This window comes from Medicago sativa, chromosome 5 (assembly GCF_051527215.1).
Source record: "Medicago sativa cultivar Bolivia chromosome 5, Bolivia_mono, whole genome shotgun sequence".
Classification (NCBI taxonomy): domain Eukaryota; kingdom Viridiplantae; phylum Streptophyta; class Magnoliopsida; order Fabales; family Fabaceae; genus Medicago; species Medicago sativa.
This window is the reverse complement of record NC_140753.1, coordinates 5,087,733-5,107,757: the sequence shown is the minus strand read 5'-3', so window position 1 is coordinate 5,107,757 and position 20,025 is coordinate 5,087,733. Positions and strand designations below refer to the sequence as shown.

Below are 20,025 nucleotides of genomic sequence, written 5' to 3'. Positions count from 1 at the left end.
AACATTAGAATTTTTTGGTGTGTGTCTCTATATATACTCCCTCTGGTCACATTTATAAGCAAAAAAGCACTTTTTAGATTCATTCAATACTTAATGTATTTGGTCAATATAGAGACCAAATACATTATGTATTCAATGAACCTAAAAAATACATTTTTGCTTATAAATGTGACCGGAGGGAGTATTTATTACTATTTTTAATATCAATTTTGAAGCTCTTGTAAAAAAAAAAATCTAAATTTAAGCTTGCATATGTATTATTTATTTTTATTTTTACTTTTAGAGGATGGATTATTCATTACGTTTGTTTTTTGAGGTAATGTATTTTTTATTACTTTTTTTAGTTTCCTCTTTCTCATTAAAATAATTTTATATTTCCCTATCACATGAATGAACATGATGATACTGTAATCATAATTCCTGTGGCTTACGATTACGATTCTATTCCATTGATTCTTCCATTTATTAACAACACCAAAATCGTTCACGCCAATGAAATTCATCATGCCCACCGCAACACCACTTCTCACACCCCGACACGTGGCAGTCATCGGCGCCGGCGCCGGAGGCTTAGTAGCAGCACGCGAGCTCCGACGAGAAGGACATCAAGTAGTAGTCTTCGAGCGAGGAGAAGAATTGGGCGGTTCATGGGTCTATACTCCAGAGATAGAATCCGACCCACTCGGTTTGGACCCGAACCGGAAGCTTATCCACTCGAGCCTATACAATTCACTCCGAACCAATTTGCCTCGGGAGAGTATGGGTTTCCGAGATTACCCTTTTAGAAGAAAAGAAGAGAAAGGGAGAGATTGTAGAAGGTTCCCGAGTCATGGAGAGGTTTTGATGTATTTGAAGGATTTCGCTGAAGATTTTGAGATTGGTGATTTGGTGAGGTTGAAGACAGAGGTGGTGTTTGCTGGGGTGGGAGAAGGTGGGAAATGGACGGTGAGATCTAGATCGGTGGAGAGGGAATGTGTGGATGAGATTTACGATGCTGTTGTTGTTTGCAATGGACATTATTTTCAACCGAGACTTCCCAATATTCCTGGTTATTTTCTTCTCATGTCTCTTTCGTATTTATATGGTCCACTCTAGCACTTTCATAAAGTTTTGAATTTCGAGAATTATTTTCCTCGTAAATTCTGTTTTCTAATCCAAGCTTTTTCAATTTCATTTCATTTTTTCTTTTTTAAAATGAAGTTATCTATGTTTTTATTTTTTTTCAATTGGAATGACGTGGCCTTGTTAGTCTTTAAACTAAATCTGTACTATATTAAATAAAAGTGTTTGTTATTTTTATGATGAAGAAATTATTTTACAAAAGTCCCCATGAGCATAGCTCAGTTGACTGCGATATGTATTGTTATATGTAGGGGCCGGGGTCCGAACCCGGACACACCACTTATTCATTAAAAAAATAACAAGGTGAATTCTAGCCACCAGACTACTTGAAAAAAAAAAATTATCTTGAAAAAAATGTTACCTTTCAACAAAAATGTTGGTCATTTTTCCAATTTTTATTTGATTATTCATTGTGATTTGTCAATAAATATTTATTTCTTATTTTTTTGACAGAATTTATTTCTTATTTTTAAAATACTTCAACATTTTCTTTGTACAAATTTTAACCTTAAATTATTTATTGCTATTTAAAAAAAATTACTTAATACTCAAATACATCGCGCTAAATGTTCATACTAATTAATTTTTTTTTTAAGTATTGTACTTATTATTATTGTTATAGGTTGTTAATATTTCAACAGCCGAAAGAGAAATAATTTTTTTAAAAAAGGTTATATTTGATAGACTCAAATTATAAACAAAATTCAACTTAACAATTCGGATAACCTTTTTCAGGCATTAATGCATGGCCAGGGAAGCAAATGCATAGCCATAATTACAGAACACCCGAGCCCTTTCAAGATCAAGTAAGTGATATGGCTAGTTATATTGATACTAGTTCCATTAGGATTCTTTTTTAGTTAAAATAAAACAATAGTACTCCAAAGTCAACAAATTCAAATAGCTCATTTGGTTTTGCGTTGGTCAGTAGTGTCAGTTTCATAATTTTTTTAACATATAAAATTGAAGTTACTATGTAGCTGTGTCTCCAAAGTGACGTCCGTGTCCAATGTAACGCACCATCGAACATATTACATATGCTTAGTTTAAGAAAAGACAATCATATTTCGTCTTCATGACTTCTATCCATTTTTTGTGTTGGGTAGGTTGTAGTTCTAATAGGTGGTGCTGCCAGTGCGGTTGATATTTCTCGAGACGTGGCAACCGTTGCTAAAGAAGTTCATATTGCAGCTAGATCTGTTGAAGAAGATAAGCTTGGAAAGTTACCTGGCCATGATAACATGTGGCTTCATTCTATGGTAAAACTTGTTATCTATGGTGAGAATTAGATGGCCATCATGACATTAGTAACCATAAACTGTTTGGATAACTGTTGCTTAGATTGTTTGATCTTCTTGATCTTGAACAATGCAGATTGACAGTGTTCATGAAGATGGTACAGTGGTTTTCAAAGATGGAAATGCAGTTATTGCTGACTTCATTGTACATTGCACAGGGTATTCTTAGCATTCTCTAGTAGTTTTTCTTTTAAACCATTTTCTATTTTGGACTTAAGTTTTAAATCGCAAATGCGGCTGCAATACAACTATTTTGGAGGAACCACATTTACCGACAATGTCAAAATAGCAATGTTATAGCAACGACAGGCATAACTGCAATTTAAAACCATGTTGAGGACTCAAATATATTTAGGCATAAGTAACCTGCAACTGAGACATAAAGTCTTGCATATTAATTAAACGAAAAAAGTGAACCAATGTTGATGTACATTTGTTCCTTTTCTAGGTACAAGTATGATTTTCCTTTCCTTGAAACCAATGGCGTGGTGACCGTAGATGACAATCGTGTTGGACCGCTCTACAAGCATATATGTTTTTCCACCGGCATTAGCTCCATGGCTTTCCTTTGTTGGGTTACCTTGGAAGGTTGCTCCTTTCCCTTTGTTTGAACTGCAGAGCAAGTGGATAGCTGGAGTTTTGTCTAATCGCATTGCCCTTCCTTCAGAAGAGGAGATGACTAAAGATATTGAGGCTTTTTACTTGTCACTTGAAGAATCTGGCATTCCTAAGAGGCACACTCATAATATGGGCACGGGCTCGGCCAATGTTCAGGTGCCTTTATATTTTTTGTTATATCAAATTTTTTTGTTAGGTTGTTTCTTCTTGTATTATAGTGGACATATGTGTATCTAATTCTTAATTGTTCAGACTTAGGTAACATTTGTCCACAAAATGAAGTCAAATGCAATTATACAGAGCTAAAATATTCTGGTTTTTTTTAACCATGTTCTGTTTCAAAAGGCATCAATCATGAAACACTGCAAAAAGATGTAAATAGTTAACTATCCTTTAATGGAACCTGATATGTTAAGGAATGTGTATTCTTGCAGTGGGACTACAATAACTGGATTGCTGATCAGTGCGGTGTTCCTGCTATGGAAGAATGGAGAACGCAAATGTATATGGCTACATCTAAGAACAGGCTCTTGCGACCTGAGACTTATCGTGACGAGTGGGATGATGATGACATTGTTCAACAGGCTGAGCATGAATTTGCTAATTATCAGATATAATGATGTATTGTTTTGAGATTTATCAAGTACAAGTCATTCATGCGCTATACACCTAGTTCAGTGTTATTCTTAACAATCAAAAGTCAGCTTTAAAGTGCAAATAAGAATGTAAATTATATATGTTTGGAATACTTTCAATAATTCATTAATGAACAAGTGATAATGATGTGATAATTTTTATTTAATTAATTTAATATTTTTATTTTTTATTTAAAATAATAGTTACATTATGGATTAGTGCCTACTGCCTTCACAAAAAGATTTATTTTTAAAAGAAGATAAACATAAGTAAATAACCAGGGTATGGAATCGTTTATTTGCAATGAATATTAAACGAGTGAATGTTCATACACAAGATTTAGCGTCGAGATTGGTTTTGGAACTTTGAATTGTTAATTTACATGCATAGGCAGAGCAGAGAAACTCTGGTCGTCATAGAATACAAACTAAGATATCAAAGTATCAGTATACTTAAATCTGTAATATCAGTTCATGAAATTCTTGTTCTGCCATGTAACGAATAACATTATAGCGTCCATACAACTCATTAGACTCATATCCACACATTGAAGACTTGATCAGCAGTTCAGTACATGTGTCCCAGGTGCATGGTGTTTTGCTTCTACTCCAAGCTTGGAAAAAAATGGTTTGAACTACACTCTTCCCAAATTTGGTTGATGCTGTTGAAAACAATATAACGATTAAATCCTACATCCTGCTGCAAGTCATGGAAAGCTTGATTTCAGAATAGTAAAAAAAATAAACGGCCTCAAGTTCTATCTTCATATAGTTCAATTGGTCAAAACGAAAAAATTAGAATCAGTTCTATGTCCAGAAACAGAAATGCATTTTTCTTCTACAACAGAACTTAATTTTGTCTTGCAATTCAGCCTGGATTTTTTCTTGAAATATTTTGTAACGGTATCGGTACAAGATTAAAAATCAACTGACCAAACAATTTTAACAGTGTAATCAATTATTAAGTATATGATACTACCTTACCGCTACTTGTCCGCAGAGTCCTTTCTAGATTCATCGGGCTTCCCTTTCTTCTTTTTAGCACTTGACTTCCTTCCACCTTTCTTGGTCGGTGCTTCCTCTTTGATAGTGAAGAGATGACTATATTTTTCCATTACTCTATCTTTCTCTTCAATCAAGCCTAACATCTCATATGCATTTGCCACTTTTTGAATGATTAATTTATCCCGAGGTTTACGATCAAAAGCTTCCAGTCCCTTGAAAAGCTTTTAATCAAGACATGAAACAAAGGTTAACTGTGAGTTAATTGAACTATAACCGTATATAGCCATCAACAAAGTGTAAGAGAGGCTAGCAAAATATTACCCATAGAAGTACAATAACATAATCAACTGAGATAAGAAAATTATTTGATTTGTTGCCTCAAAAGAAATTTGAAATGACCCGAGTTAAGCGAGTTAAGTATTTAATCTTGTTCTTTTACATACCATTAATACCAAAAATTCATCAGCGCTAAACTATTATTTTGTTATCCACTGACATTGTTCATATTCAACATAGTTATGACAGTATTCATTGATTATGTGGTAGCTATTCTGCTTCTTGACTGCTACAATTTCATTTTAGTCAAAATTTAGCTAATTTGAAGTAGGAGAAAAGCGCATTATAGTGAAAATACCAGTAACTATGTTTGAAGGGACACTGCAGTATTTTTTGTATTAACTAAGCTTTCATCAACTTCAATTCAAGACATATTTTTAAAATCAATTTTTTCAACAAATGAAGAGCATCTATTACTGAGCAATGCTAGCGTCAAACGCTTTAACACACTCTATTGGCCACTCTTTCTCTAATTGGTCCACGTCATCCATATAATTCTAAACCTTAACTTGATAACCGGTTTTCCAAGTTAGCTTGTTTTATTTTCTTTTTATTTTTTTATATTCTTTTTTCCATTTCTGAGTATTGGTTACTGTTTACAAATCCCACTAAAACACCATCAACAAAAAACTCCATTAAACCACCGTCCACCATGACCCTTCAGATTCTGCATCGGTGCACCACCACTTGTGTCTGCCACCACTGATAGTGTATTTCCCTTTCGTTGTGTGACCCTTGTGACGTTTCTCCGTCAAGTATGGTGGTTTGTGAGATAAAAGTCGGATGGTGCCCGAACCTAAATGACATTCTCCGGCGTTGATGGCGTGCATGTAAGGCGGCGTGGTGGTTCAATTTGATTTTTTTTTGGTGGTGTCCGGGGTTTGAACCCCGGACCTTGCATATGTTATGCATTGTCCTTACCAACTGAGCTAAGCTCACGGGGACGGTGGTTCAATTTGATTGAAAAGAGAGAACCATGGTGTTTTTTTGCTTGTACTTGGTGGATCTAAAATTTAAATGGCCATGATGTGGTTGAACAGAAGGTTTATGGTGGATTAAGAGTTGGTGTTTTGTTAAGGTCATAATGAGAGATTGACAACAAATTTGAAGTTGAGTGGTTGTTGATGGAGGTGGATTAAGGTTGGATGAAGGGATGGTCCTGGTGGTTTGAACGGGGGAGAAATATCAATTGCTTCCCTATGCTGGTCTTGGTAGAAGACTAAATTAAAAAAGTAAATAAAAGATGCAGTAACCTGAATAAGCGGTTGGCCAAAAAATGTTTCAAGATATGGATGACGTGGACCAATTAGAGAGAGTGTGACCAATGGAGTGTGTTAAAGCGTTTGACACAAGCATTGCTCTCTATTATTTTGTTTCTACTGAAAGAGATTTGTCCCATCAACCAATCAATTTAGTATAGTAGAACCAAAAGAAACTAATAATAGCTTGCAACAACATAATAACCAGGCTTTATTCTACTAAATGAGGTCAGCAATCAGCCACATCGATTAATAACACTATTAGAATGGGAATCAATTGAAAACCAAATTTCTATTTCCATTATTTGGGAAAGCTTACCCTAACAAGATCTTCAAGCATATTGTTCCGATAATATACTGATATCATGAGATGGCACAACTGCCAAGGAACAGAATGCAAATCAGTGCCAATTTTCATTTCCCAGAATTTGTGTGCTTCTCCAACTCTATGATCCATATCTAACGCTCGAATCAATTGACCGTATGTTCCCATCGTCGTCCCCTGCCCCTTGCTCAGCATCCATTTAATTACCTTGGACAAGATATTAAAGCATCAGAATAAATAGTACTAAGGTCAACCACAATGTTGATAAAAAAAGGTCAACTCAAATTTCTTTCTGGGTTTGTCTTTGTTCACAAAAATAATTACTAGTAAATTAGTCGCAAACATATTTACGCAATAAAAACTCACAATACATGCAAAAAAGTATCTAATCATTAGGATGAGTTATACAAAATTGATAAACTTTGTGGCATGATATCATCTAACTAACCAATCAATAGAAGTATATGAAAAGAAAGGTATTTATCTCTTAGATTTATGAGATTATGCATTTATGCCTTATTTGAAATTTTATTTTTGAATAAGTTTGAGATAAAATCTAGATAGTCTCTGTTCCTGTTGCAGATGTGCAATTCTTTATATTGTTAGTCATTCTTGTTAACCAAATACACAGATGCTGTTTAGATTTTTTTTATGGGGTTAATGTTCGGTTCTGTAAGCCAATTTATAGGTATTTTCTTTTATTGTAACTTTCTTCCTTCAAATTGTTCATCTTTCATTTATTTTTCTCAACACCTTCAAACATTATTTTCACTGGGCTTAACTCAAATTGTCAACATGGTATCAAAGAGCCATTTTCTTTCGGGATGTGAGGAAAAGTTCTTTATTTGAGGGCTAAACACAGTGAGGTTGAGATATTTCTTGTAGGCAAATATGGTACAAATGTGTCTATTTCCAACAATTCTTCATCTGCAATCACAATGGTCAATGATGAAAAGTAAACTATCACATTTGGGCTGTCAAGGTGAGTTTTATTTGGGGTCTCAAGCTTTATGGAATGTTGTGATCTCTGAAGCTGATTCACCGCCATTGAGAGAGAATCCAAACGTTTCTAAAATAAAAGCTAATGAGGAGAAGAAACTGAAGAAAAACAAAGCCATCACTTGTTTTCATTCATGACTGACAGATCATATTTTCATTAAAATCATGGACTTGGAAACAGCTAAACAGGTATTGGACACTGTCCAAGATGAATTTGAGGGCAGTAACATGGTTAGATCTGTTAGGATCCTCACATTGCAGAGAGAAATTGAATTGATGAAGATGATGGACAAAGAATCTGTCAAAGATAATTCTTGCAGGTAAATGGAAGCGGTAAATCAAATGTGGCATCTTGGTGAGGCATTTACAGATAAAAAGGTTGTAGCAAAGATCATGGTTTCAGTGCCTCAAAAGTTTGCAAAGTCTCAGAATACAGAATCAGCAAGCTTCATGCATGAGAGCAAAGGGTTTCAAGAAAAGATAATAAAGTTAGTGAAGGTGCCTTTCAAGCAAAAACAAGGGAAGGCGTTCTGAAAAATCCAATCTTTCTATAACGATAGAGGGAAGATGAAGGTTCTTCAAGAAAGGGTGATTTTTTCCCTTGTTCCTATTGCCAACGAACAAATAACAAGACAGATTGTTATTTCAAAGATAAACCTCTTTTTCACTGTGATTTTTTGAGAAAAAAAAAAACTAGGCCACAATGATTAACTATTGCAGAATAAATAAAATGCAGTCTCAAGTCAACAACAACCCAAAAAACAGGTAAATGTGAGCGCTGAGCATTTATTTATTGAATCACAAGCACTCAATTCATATGAATTGAATACTTGGCTCATCAACAATGGTTGTACGAGTCACATGACTCAATGTCTATCAGTTGTTAAATCCATTAACCAATCAATTCAAACAAAAGTTAAGTAGGGAAATGGAGAAGTTATGCAAGCCAAAGGAAAGATTATTGAATATAAACCTCTTCCATCAAACTGTCCAATCTCTGGTTTATTTTTCTCTGCACATTCAAACTATTTTCATGGTGCTCAACTCAAATTGTCAACATTATCACATGTTAAGTCGATTGATGGCAATTCATTTGTTTGTCGACATGAATTTACCATTATGACAGATATTCATCAAATATTTGTAATTTTTTACAGTTCTAGAGCCTTTAGGTGATTGTATTAAGTTCTATTTGCTTCAAAAACATGATAAGTCTATGGAAAGTGCTTATTGTTATGAGAGACGTTTCACAAGAAATGCAAGAATCCTGTACGGCAGCATGTAACACTTACAAATAATAACAACCCACTCTCAGCATGTATGATCAACCATAACCAAATTGGTCAAATATCACAATTTTATGCATTCTTCTCTTGTATAAATCTTTTGTAACAAATTATTATTATTTATTTTTTAAAAAAATGTAAAAGAAAAAAACCCTCAGGAGACCCGTTTCAAATCTCACTTACAGTTCCAAAACAGAGGAAATCTATCCGATAATAAAAACAGAACTTTAGCAACCAATCTGTTGTTTGATGGGATATCCATTCATAAATCGGAAACCGAGTCATAAATCATACGGCATCCAATCAAGTTTTGGGAGATCTCATCACTGGGTAATGTAAAATAGAAATAGAAATCAGTGACAAATAGCATTACTCTAAGTCTATATAATCCAATTCCATTTCATTTGTAAATATCACCAATTTCATCTATTTGTTAATCCTCTTCATCTGACAAGCTTTATTTTAACAAGAATAATGCATGAGAAGAAAAAAGAGAGAAAGCACACACACAGATGATACATACCTGAACAATCCTATGCCACTGTTGTTCCTTCTCAAGACAAAGCAATATATTTCTCAATGAACCAATTGGAAAATTTTGCTCCCAAGCAACCCATGCATCAAGAGCACCATAAATAGCCTCCTTACTATCGGTATCATCCATATCACGAAGCTGCATCATTAGGGATTTTATCAAAACAACAAAAAATTGAAACCCGTCACCATACTCAAACTATCAATATAATAGTCAAACCCCTTCACCCCCAAGTGGTTGGCATGGTGAAGGCTCGAGAGTCGAGACCTAGGAGCGTGTTACTCACTAGGTCTCACGTTGTGTTGGACTAGTCCATACAGAACTTTGCTCTCGCTTCAATTGAGCTCCCACTATGGAATTGGTCCTCGAATTAGTGAATCCTTGGACCAAATACCGAGTTCCCCCCCAAAAAAAAAACTATGATAACACACATTATTATACATACTGTTGTGAGAAGAAATTTGGTTCTATCTTTTCGAGACACATTCTCCCCAATATAATGCTTTGGTATTTCTCTACTAGCTTTCTGTTCAGAAGGAATAGATTCAGATTTTGTCTGCGAATATGATAGTTGGGACAACATTTGACTGTAACATCGATTGACATTTATGTTAACTTGACTCAATCTAGTAACCTGAAAAACAGAAAAAATACACGAGTTTCATGAGAAAATAAGCTTCAACAACGTCAATGGTAGAGAAAGAAAGAACAACTTACGAGATACGAAAATCGAGGTGATCTCCACATGGTTGTTGATTGTTTTGCTTCAACTGATTTGTGTTCTATTCATTCATTCACGCACGCTTCTGCGTTTACTTGTATAGTTGCATTCTGTCACAACAAACCCAGAACACACAACAATTGTATATAATTCCAGAACACAGAAATAATCAAATTCAAATTCATGAATTGAAATGAGGGTAAAAAAATCATAAATGAATCAAGAGCACAATTTTCTAACCTTGCTTCGAAATCTTGCTAGAAAAGGATCGATCCTGCTGTGAAATGTGGAGAGAAAAAAAGTTTTGGAAGAAGAGAGAAGGGTTTTTCTCTTGAGAACGATTGAAAGGGTTTTTAGGTAAAATTGGGAATTAAATCTTAATAAAGGGTAATTTTGTCATCTATGGGGTGTAACCAGTATTACAGGGGTGTGACTAGAAAAATGTTTCTTTCCATGAACTTTAACTCAATTGGTATCGGTAGACATTGCATATTAAATATAGTGATTGAGGTTTGAACGCGAAACACTTCACTACTCCACGATTAAAATGTGTGAGCTTTCACGGGTAAATTAAACTTCTCCTTGCAGCAGTTTGGAATTTTGATCGAAGTACAAAAATTTGACATGTGGCGTTACCAAAAATTGGATAACACTAGAACACGTGTGCTAATACTTACCACAATCACTTCCTGCACTTTAATGTTGAAATTGGTGAACTGCAAACTTGTTAACTTTTCCTTCCTCATTGCTCATTAGAATATCAAATTAATCTTGTTACTGAATATCTTCCTTATACATGATGGCACTTAATTCATTCACACCACTTTCAATCAATTCTCACCATGTTTCTTCTTACCCATCAAGTTCCAAGGTTTCAAACACAATGCATTTTCATTCAAAGTCATCTCAAGTCATTTGCAAAATGAGCTTAAACAATAATCATCCTCAAGGTTAGTAGTACTATACACTATACTTTCTTCAATTTTTTTTAATTTTGATTGGAAAAAGAAAGAAATTAGTGTTGTAATGCAATGATGACTTAGGTTGAGCTGCCATGTGCTAATGTAGAGTCCAACAAGAACTGGGGGAAACTTGTTTCAGCCACGTTGGCAGCTGCTGTTATTGTTTTCAGCTCTGACATGTCTGCCCTTGCTGATCTTAACAAGTTTGAAGCTGAAGTGAGGGGTGAATTTGGTATTGGATCAGCTGCTCAATTTGGATCAGCAGACCTCAAGTTGGTTTCTTTCATTTATTATATTAATAGTTAATATATTTGGGTGAATGATAATTACTAATGCATTAGGGTTACTATAATGCAGGAAAACAGTGCATGTGAATGAAAATTTCAGGTAATCTTTCAATCAGGCCTTGTGTTATTTAAATTCTTTCTTAGGAGATGAGTGTATTGCCAATTAAGCACATACTAATTAAAGTCGCTAATTTAACCCACTTGGGTTGGCTGGGTCTTGAGTGTGTCTCAGGTTCGATTCTCCCGGTGCTACTTTGTGTGGGCTAATTTAGCTTCTTAAAAAAAAAAACGGAGCTAATTTGTGTTACAAATAAATATATATTTTTATTTCAATTAAGAACTTAGTAATATTGTCCACTTCTATATATAATATATGTGAGCAATTTAGCATAGCAAATTATTTTGAATATAGTTATTATGTACAGAAGTTTAGGGACCTATATTCATGACATAATCTAAATTCCTTATACAGAAGAGCCAATTTCACATCTGCTGATATGAGAGAATCAGATTTTAGCGGTTCTACTTTCAATGGTGCATACATGGAGAAAGCTGTCGCATTCAAAGCAAATTTTACAGGTATAAGTTAATAGTGGATTTCTATATCTAAAAAGTATTATAATTTCAGATAGTCAATTATTATAATTTCATTGATTTTTTTTGCGCGACATGTTTTAGGTGCTGATTTGAGTGATACATTGATGGATCGCATGGTAACTACTAGTACATCAAATATAATAACTGACTAATTTTATCTAAAAGTATGCTTTTTTCTCTGATTTTATTTATATCCGGTTTCATGTTTGGGATGTACTATGTATACAGGTTCTTAATGAAGCCAATCTCACGAATGCCATTCTTTCTAGAACAGTCCTCACACGGAGTGACCTTGGAGGCGCCATCATTGAAGGCGCTGATTTTAGTGATGCTGTGTTGGACCTTCCCCAAAAACTGGTACGACCACTGATTGCATCGATCGCTAACCAAATTTTATTGTTCGAGCTTTCACATTATAGGGTCATGGTCGAATTGCATATAATGTATGTCAATGTGGTCAAAGCGTTTTCTTGGCGTAAAACTTATCGAGCTTATGACTGAGGATTGCATATATTATTTGACTAATTATGTAGGCTTTATGCAAGTACGCTAGTGGCACAAATCCTGTAACAGGAGTAAGCACAAGAGTGAGTTTAGGTTGCGGAAACAAACGACGAAATGCTTATGGCACCCCATCCTCTCCATTGTTGAGTGCTCCACCACAGAAACTACTAGACCGAGATGGTTTCTGCGATGAAGCATCAGGCCTTTGCGACTCGAAATAGTTACTTGGAGTAATGATTGCCATCAGACCATATTCTTGTACATATATCAGGGACAACAATTGAGGCTATGTGTGATTTTTGGACTTCTGAGAGCATAATTGCATTGAACAAATGAAGCACTTTCTTGAACTACCCTATTTGTTCTGTGTTGGGTATTTTGCTCTCAGTTTAGAACCAGAAACTATTTAGTGAAGTCATCTTTCTCCCATGTAAGATCTACTTCCTCATTTTCTGCATATAGAATCATGCTTCTTGTTTTGGTCATGATTTCTCGTTGAAATATACGACAAAACTTTCATGATCTTTGAAGATCAATTTCCTGTTTGAATCTGTGTGTGGATCTTCCTTTTAGGCAATTGTAATTCTATAAGGAAATAGATATCTTTTACATGTTATTAACGATATTGCGAAAATGAAATAAATATATTCCATATAGATCTTCCCGACGCTTGAATATGATTACTGCTCTACCAATCTTGTGTCGTATATCCACTTTGCCCTATGAAGTACAAAGTGGTCTTTGGAAAATAGCTCCTGTAAGGAGAAAAAACCCACATTTTGATGTTTCTCAATAACGTAACCAAGGTTGACAGTGGATTTGTGCATTATATTTATACAAATGAATAATCTTGCCTAACATCTCCCATATTGAAGTGATAGACAATCAAGAAGAGATAGAAATTGTGTTAAACCTGGTTTACGTGATTAGAGAAATGATAGCAACACACTCCTTACACACTTCTTTGAACACACTTTCAACACCTTCAACTCGGTTACCAGTTCTACACGTTGGTCTTTTATTTTCGTTCAGATGGGTATGCAGGTTGGTGGAGGTAGCATTGTGGTGTTGCAGGTGAGATTTTGTGGTGCAAAGTTAATGGTGAGCTTCACATGAAAGACTCTGGTGCAGAAGCAAAACCATAGTCCCGGTTAGTGTTTTATGAGAATGGAGGTGCGAGCAACTAGGATTTGGGTGCATGGTGCTAATTTGTTAGGTTGCTTGCGACGGTTCAAACATCACAATTTCTTGATACAGTCCAACAATGATGGTGACATAAAGTACTTTACCAAAAGTATTGATCTTTTTAGTTGATTCTTAATGGATTTTTTTTAGTCATCCATTACCATCCACATTCAAAGTCATCCGATCCATCCATTTTGTGCATGTTTATGTAACCAAAAGCTATAACCAGGTGAAATGAGTATGGAAACAGACTCTAGCCATGTGTTGTGTGTATGTACACTTTGAGTAACCGTGTCAATTGATAGGGCCAAACCGCAAGTGCACGACCTATCGAAGTAATAGTAGTAAGAAGAGTATCGTTCCGCTAGGGAGTTGTTTAATTCAATTAACCTTTAAAGAATGATTAGAGGAGAAGAAAATTTAGTAAAAGGAGGTTTATTTGCTGAAGGTAAATAACAATAATGATAAAGAGCCTTGGGATCATTGGTTCATCATAATAACGAATCTTTTCACAAGCAAGCCTTAAACTTATAATCATGCGTTAATCTTAATTTCTAAGGACAAGTTTCTGTTTAGCATATCACAGCTTCTCTCGAAGTCAGTGAGTGTATCCCTCCAACAACCACACCTATTCTCATGGGTGATTGCCTTTGGGACCCTTGAAGATCGAAACTTTATGTGTCCCAAGGTTTGCTAGACTATTCTCATGTTTCGCAACCCTTGTCTAAATTCACTTGTTCGAATATCAAAGCTCCGCGTTCGCTTTATGAATTGATATTTGAGATGATGAATTAACCATTATCAAACCCTCCGCGTTCGCTTCCATAGTTTGATAATAATTAATTCATGTTAAAGCGGTAAATTTAGATTAGGAATTAAGGTAACATATAATTAGGGTTTAAGGCTTGGCTTGATCCGGATTATGTCATTAGACTTATCCAACAATCCCAAGACAAAGAAGAGTCTACTCACTAACGTTCATTGTAGACAAAGAAGAGAAGAAGAAGAACGTAAAATAAAAGAACAATAAAATAAAAGTGAACTTTTATTCAAAGAAACAATTGTCACATATTATTTCCAAGATTAGACTTATCCAACAATCACATGACAAAGAAGAGTCTACTCACTAACGTTCATTGTAGACAAAGAAGAGAAGAAGAAGAACGTAAAATAAAAGAACAATAAAATAAAAGTGAACTTTTATTCAAAGAAACAATTGTCACATATTATTTCCAAGAACAAAAGATGAATATTTGTGATGGAGAGCTACTCTATTTATAGCTTTACAATTGACTTAAAATCTAAGCAACTACAAGGGCTATTCGGTAAAACTAAAACAGGGTAACTTGGGCTTCAAGCAAAAGCAACAAAAGGCATCCTGAGAGGTGGCACTGCCGTGCCACATGTTGGCACGGGCCGTGCCAAGCTTCTGACTTGGGGGCTTTATATTTTTGTTCCGAATCTTTTGTATTTTTGTTCCAAATCAGCTCCAGACTCCTTTCTTTTGCTCCAAGACACCTTCCATCCAATATTCATTTTTGAAATATAAAATATGCAATTGAAGTAAAAAGACTCAAAAAGGAAATAATATTGCAATAAAATAAATTCAAATCTAAATAAAACTAAACTAAATAATGCATAAAAATAGACTAAACATTGACTCATCATCAATCCAATAGTGATTAACCGTAGTAGAAATCATCGTTGTTGATAAGCAATATTTGAATTCTTTTGTAAGATAAACTAAAGGATTTATTTTAAAAATATCAAAATAACTTGAGCATAAGGTGTACTCAAGCCAAAACAGAGTTCAAATACAGAGAAATTAAATAACAGAATCAAAACCGCCTCACTAGCCTTTTGGTGGAGAAACATTATTTCTGAAGTCAATATTTTGGAGAAGACTTTGCTTAACCACCATTTCTGGTTAACTTATGAGTATCTACTACGATTTGTGTGTGGCCTACATATTTAGAAGAAGAAGAAAAAAAGTGTATATCCTTTTCTTTGTAATTTTTGTTTCCGGATAAGAAATTACTACACAAACTCATAGCGATGTTGTTATTATCTTAACATGGTGTTTATCACAGTCAGTAACACAATAGTATACTACCTTAGTCTCCAAAGAACAATTTTAATAAATCCCAATTATTATTCATGTTGTGCTCGTGACAAATTTGCATGAGATTCATCGCATCCATGACAATAACATTTTCCTTATTAAAAATATGAAGATTGGAGTTGAGAGGGCTCTCCTTGTAAAAATTGCAAATTGAATAATACAATAATATTGTATAGTAAGATTGTAGATGTAGGTATGACGTGCTCAATAACATAATAATATTTGCGGGTTTATTTTTTCTTGTTGTTTCTTGTGTGGATGTGCTTCCTCTTGATTAAATATTTATTCTTATTGATTTCCTAACAAGTCATGCACCTCATGTAAACTTTATTTAAAAGTAATTAATTTTATGTATACCTCCTACAATAAGTATCATAAAAAAAATGTATTAGAATTTCCAGCAAATTAGTCTTTCTTGATTAAATTTTTTCGTTACACCCTAGCCTGTGATCCATGATCAGCACGCATGCCGATCTTTCACTCACACTTGGTCTCTTTTTGTGAAAATTATGGATCAGATAACTAGGTTGACATGCACCCTAATGAATTATGGTGACCATGGGCGGATTTACCATCCAGCTAACCTAAACACGCGCCCGGGCTCAACCCATTCTTGTTCTATTATGCTTTGTACCACTGGTGACATAGGCATTGCTTGAAAGGAACATTTATGGGCAGCACTTTGGTGCCATTAATGGCACCGTGCCATTAAATCTGGACCATACAAACGCATTGCCATTGCATCTGGGCCACACAACACATCTATCTTTGTGTCATTAATGGCCCAGATTTAATGGCACGGTGCCATTAATGGCACCAAAGTGCTGCCCGAACATTTATATGTTTGACTCCCAAACAAGGATTTCAACTGTTGTAATATTGAAATATGACACATATACAAAAGAACTAGCTACTACTTTACTCCCCTTGAATGCATGAGCATGCATGTGTTTAAGAACACAATTATTTTGTACAGTACTCTTCTGCCGTTGGACACCGCGCTTCATCTGAGTTTCTAGCTGCCAGCTGAACGTTCCAAAAAGGATAGACTGTATACACAGCTATAGAGGAGTGATACTTCTTCACCAGGAGAAAAGTCATCTTAACACACTCGTATATGCCTGTGAGAATGGAATAAATTAGATTCTCTTCATTATTGAGTAAGTTATATGATACAAGTTACAAAATAGAACAAGAATAAATAATTGATTTCTGATATTTATGTGAATAAATAATTTTTTTTTACAAAATTCACATATAAATTTTGATCACATATAAACAATTTTTTTTAATTTCTAATTTATTTTAACATATTTTCTTTTCAATTAATTTAACTATTTAATATTAATTCAAATTTAAAAATTATATTTTGTTTTATATGCACGTGACCGCTCCCATGATAATTCCATATTTTTTATCTTTGCAAAAATAACTTCTTTTTTTTTTATCTATCAAAAACATCTCCACAAAATGCACCAAGAATCAGTGACTTGCAAATTTCAAAATTGTATCTCTTTATATTCTACTTGTTCAAAAAAAGGTATCTTTATATTCTAATTTTTAAAAAGGGTTTAATTTTTTATCACCTTTTAGCAATATATTAGACTCAAATTTTAACTGCAAAATAATTTGATTCAATAAGTTTAATTTTTATATTTTTTAAATATAATATAATTTTATAATTTTTTTTATTATGGACATGTACTATGCTAATACATTAACAATTTTTTAATTAAAAAATTAATGTTTTATATAATTTAAATATCTCTACACAAATTGCACATATTATTTATCATTATAAATTGCATGTAGAGATATCATTACTTCTACATATGTATCCATTAATTTAAAGTACTCAAAATATCAATTTATTTTATCTGTGTATACCTGTTCAACTATCCACTTTGTGTCAATGGTCGATTTTATCCTTAGATATCATGCATATAAAGTTTTTGGCATCCCTAATTACTTCTACTATTACAATGATTTTTTCCCTTCACAAGTCTATTATTACTATTTCATCCATTTGATCTTTTTATTTATTTATATACTTTGTGTTCTTTTTTAACAACTAATTGCTAATATTTTTCATTAAACAAATCCTTTATTTCAAGGACAAAACTTATTTGCATTTTGCCTACATGCTTTTCGTAAGGGTATTCACATAATTAAAACTCATTTTTTGTGGTTATAACAAACTTTGAAAAAATTATCGATTTGAGAAATCATAGGTAGTTGTGTGTATTTTATGTGAAGTACCATACGAAAAGCATTTAAGCAAAAAATTAGGTGCATTTTCTTAGGTCGTTTTCATTTGGTTCCAAAATAAACTACTCATGAAAAGTGTACTTTTAATTAAGAATCATATGAAAAACATAAAGAAATTCACACAAGTTTTGTCCATATTTCAAACTATTTATTCGTTTCTCATTTTCTCCTTCATTAAATTTCATTTTAAATAATATTTCATTTAGCATAGATTTTGTCAAATTTAATAGATAATTCTTTCATTTTTTTAAATATTAAATTGATAGAGAAAATTTTAGATGATTATTTGATTAAATTATTTGTTTTAATCAGTTTTATATATCTATAAGGAAATAATTTTGTTTGCCTACATGTGCTCATTTTTTTCATTCTAAACATGCACTCTTGATAATTTTTCAACTTAGATAACTAGGATTTATTTATTTTATATTTTAAATAGTTTTTTTTTAAAAAAACTCGGTATCTGGCACAATGACCAACTAATCCGAGGGGTTCAATCCAAGCGTCCATTTTCGGGACCCCATTTAAGTCTATATTTTAGGTAGATATTCGTAGTTTATTTAACAATTACGGGTTACACTACAAGAATTTTCGTCATTACTCATGGAGAAATTTTGTAGTAATGCTTAAAATCCGTCACTAATGAACATTATTGGCGGAACACTAACAATAAAACCCGTCAGTAATACAACTATCAGTAATGTTTCTAGCGGATTTTTCTGTCAGTAATGCAATCTAAAATTGAAAAGGGATTAATGGCGGTTTTTTCCGCCACGACTGCCATCAGATCTAAACATTACTGGCAGATTTTCCGCTAGTAATGCTTACTCCTTTTTTTTGTTTTTGTTTTTTTACAATAAAATAGCTTTTGTTGTTTCCACTAAGTATTTCTCCAGTTTATTATAGTGGCAGCTCATCTCAAGTTGTCTTGGGTTCAACTCGATTCCATTGACCACTTTTTTAATATACATAATAGTACAATTTAGTGTTGCACAGATTGTCTGGGTCAGTCAACCCGATCGAATCACCAGTTCAAAGCCTGAACCAGCCGGGTTATACAAAGTTTAGTGCATGTGCATCCAATAAGCAACTGAAATCGGTCGGGTTGAATAACACCAATTTTAATGAATAATTACATATAAATATATTAGTGCAATTTTCATATATAGATTTATCAATGAAATAAAGAAGTGTTGAGATAGAAAATTTGACTTTATTGCAATGTCTTGGTGACTACTTACAAAAAAATACAAATGAAGATTTGATTTCAACAATAAAATAAAATTCGACTTCATTGCAATGTCTTATAAAAAAAATCTAGCAAAATAAAGAGTTACAACAAATAGTCTAAAGAGAATAGGTTGGCATTCTAAAATGTATCAACAAAAAGTTATTTGGCTGGTTTAAGTATTGCAATAAGTCAGTATTAGAGTACTTTTGGAACATAGATTGAAACTCTTCACTCCCAAATGTGGAGTGAGAAAACCTCCAAAAGTTTGCATAATAATCAGGTGTGCACTTGAAGTGTCGTTCCAAGAGGGGGTTATCTTTAACGTGCATCAAGCGACAAAAACTGCTCTGAAGCATATGGATTGTACACCTGTACACAGTGGTGTTAAACAATCAAGCATAAATCATTGATCGACAGTACACAGTGGGTGTTATTATCAATCATCCAACTCTAAAAATATTAGATCTAGTTCTTTGGAAGAGAGTTCTTTGTAAAATTATTATTTTTTCTAAAATACTCATATCAATTTTGATTATGTTTAAACAATTTTTCCTAATTTCTAATTTTATTTTAACATTTTTACAACTAATTTAACTATTTAATATTAATTCAAATTTTGAAATTATATTTTGTTTTTTATGCACGTGGCCGGTTTCATGTTAATTTCCATAATTTTTTATCTTTGCAAAATTAACTTCTTCTTTTGATCTATAAAAAATATATCAACTAA

General features: G+C 33.5%; 2 protein-coding genes and 1 pseudogene across 9 annotated transcripts; 2 read left to right on the top strand and 1 right to left on the bottom strand.

Moving 5' to 3' along the window:
* The first annotated feature begins 389 nt into the window (after positions 1-389).
* LOC146919404 (flavin-containing monooxygenase FMO GS-OX-like 4) lies at positions 390-3,829 on the top strand (annotated as a pseudogene). Its single transcript, XR_015011489.1, has 6 exons — positions 390-1,048; positions 1,858-1,928; positions 2,229-2,381; positions 2,497-2,579; positions 2,869-3,194; positions 3,473-3,829. The product of XR_015011489.1 is annotated as a flavin-containing monooxygenase FMO GS-OX-like 4 (transcript).
* Positions 3,830-3,940: 111 nt separating this feature from the next.
* Positions 3,941-10,711, bottom strand: LOC146919403 (PPR containing-like protein). Of its 6 annotated transcripts, none has more exons than XM_085712754.1 (7): positions 10,380-10,711; positions 10,136-10,249; positions 9,864-10,052; positions 9,407-9,556; positions 6,593-6,805; positions 4,653-4,899; positions 3,941-4,373 (listed from the first exon to the last, which is right to left on the bottom strand). In XM_085712754.1, the coding sequence occupies exons 2-6, from the start codon at positions 10,163-10,165 to the stop codon at positions 4,660-4,662; spliced, it is 822 nt and encodes a 273-aa protein (XP_085568880.1). In that variant the 5' UTR covers positions 10,166-10,249; positions 10,380-10,711; the 3' UTR covers positions 3,941-4,373; positions 4,653-4,659. The 6 variants fall into 6 exon arrangements, with proteins under 6 accessions (XP_085568880.1, XP_085568883.1, XP_085568882.1 ...); XM_085712757.1 differs by having other exon boundaries at positions 3,941-4,370; positions 10,380-10,690; XM_085712756.1 differs by having other exon boundaries at positions 3,941-4,335; positions 10,380-10,690.
* A 103-nt stretch (positions 10,712-10,814) lies between these two features.
* On the top strand, positions 10,815-13,145 carry LOC146919402 (Pentapeptide repeat-containing protein). Of its 2 annotated transcripts, none has more exons than XM_085712760.1 (7): positions 10,815-11,089; positions 11,208-11,373; positions 11,459-11,488; positions 11,861-11,967; positions 12,067-12,101; positions 12,214-12,342; positions 12,519-13,145. In XM_085712760.1, the coding sequence occupies exons 1-7, from the start codon at positions 10,936-10,938 to the stop codon at positions 12,708-12,710; spliced, it is 813 nt and encodes a 270-aa protein (XP_085568886.1). In that variant the 5' UTR covers positions 10,815-10,935; the 3' UTR covers positions 12,711-13,145. The 2 variants fall into 2 exon arrangements, with proteins under 2 accessions (XP_085568886.1, XP_085568888.1); XM_085712762.1 differs by having other exon boundaries at positions 11,183-11,373.
* The last annotated feature ends 6,880 nt before the right edge of the window (positions 13,146-20,025 follow it).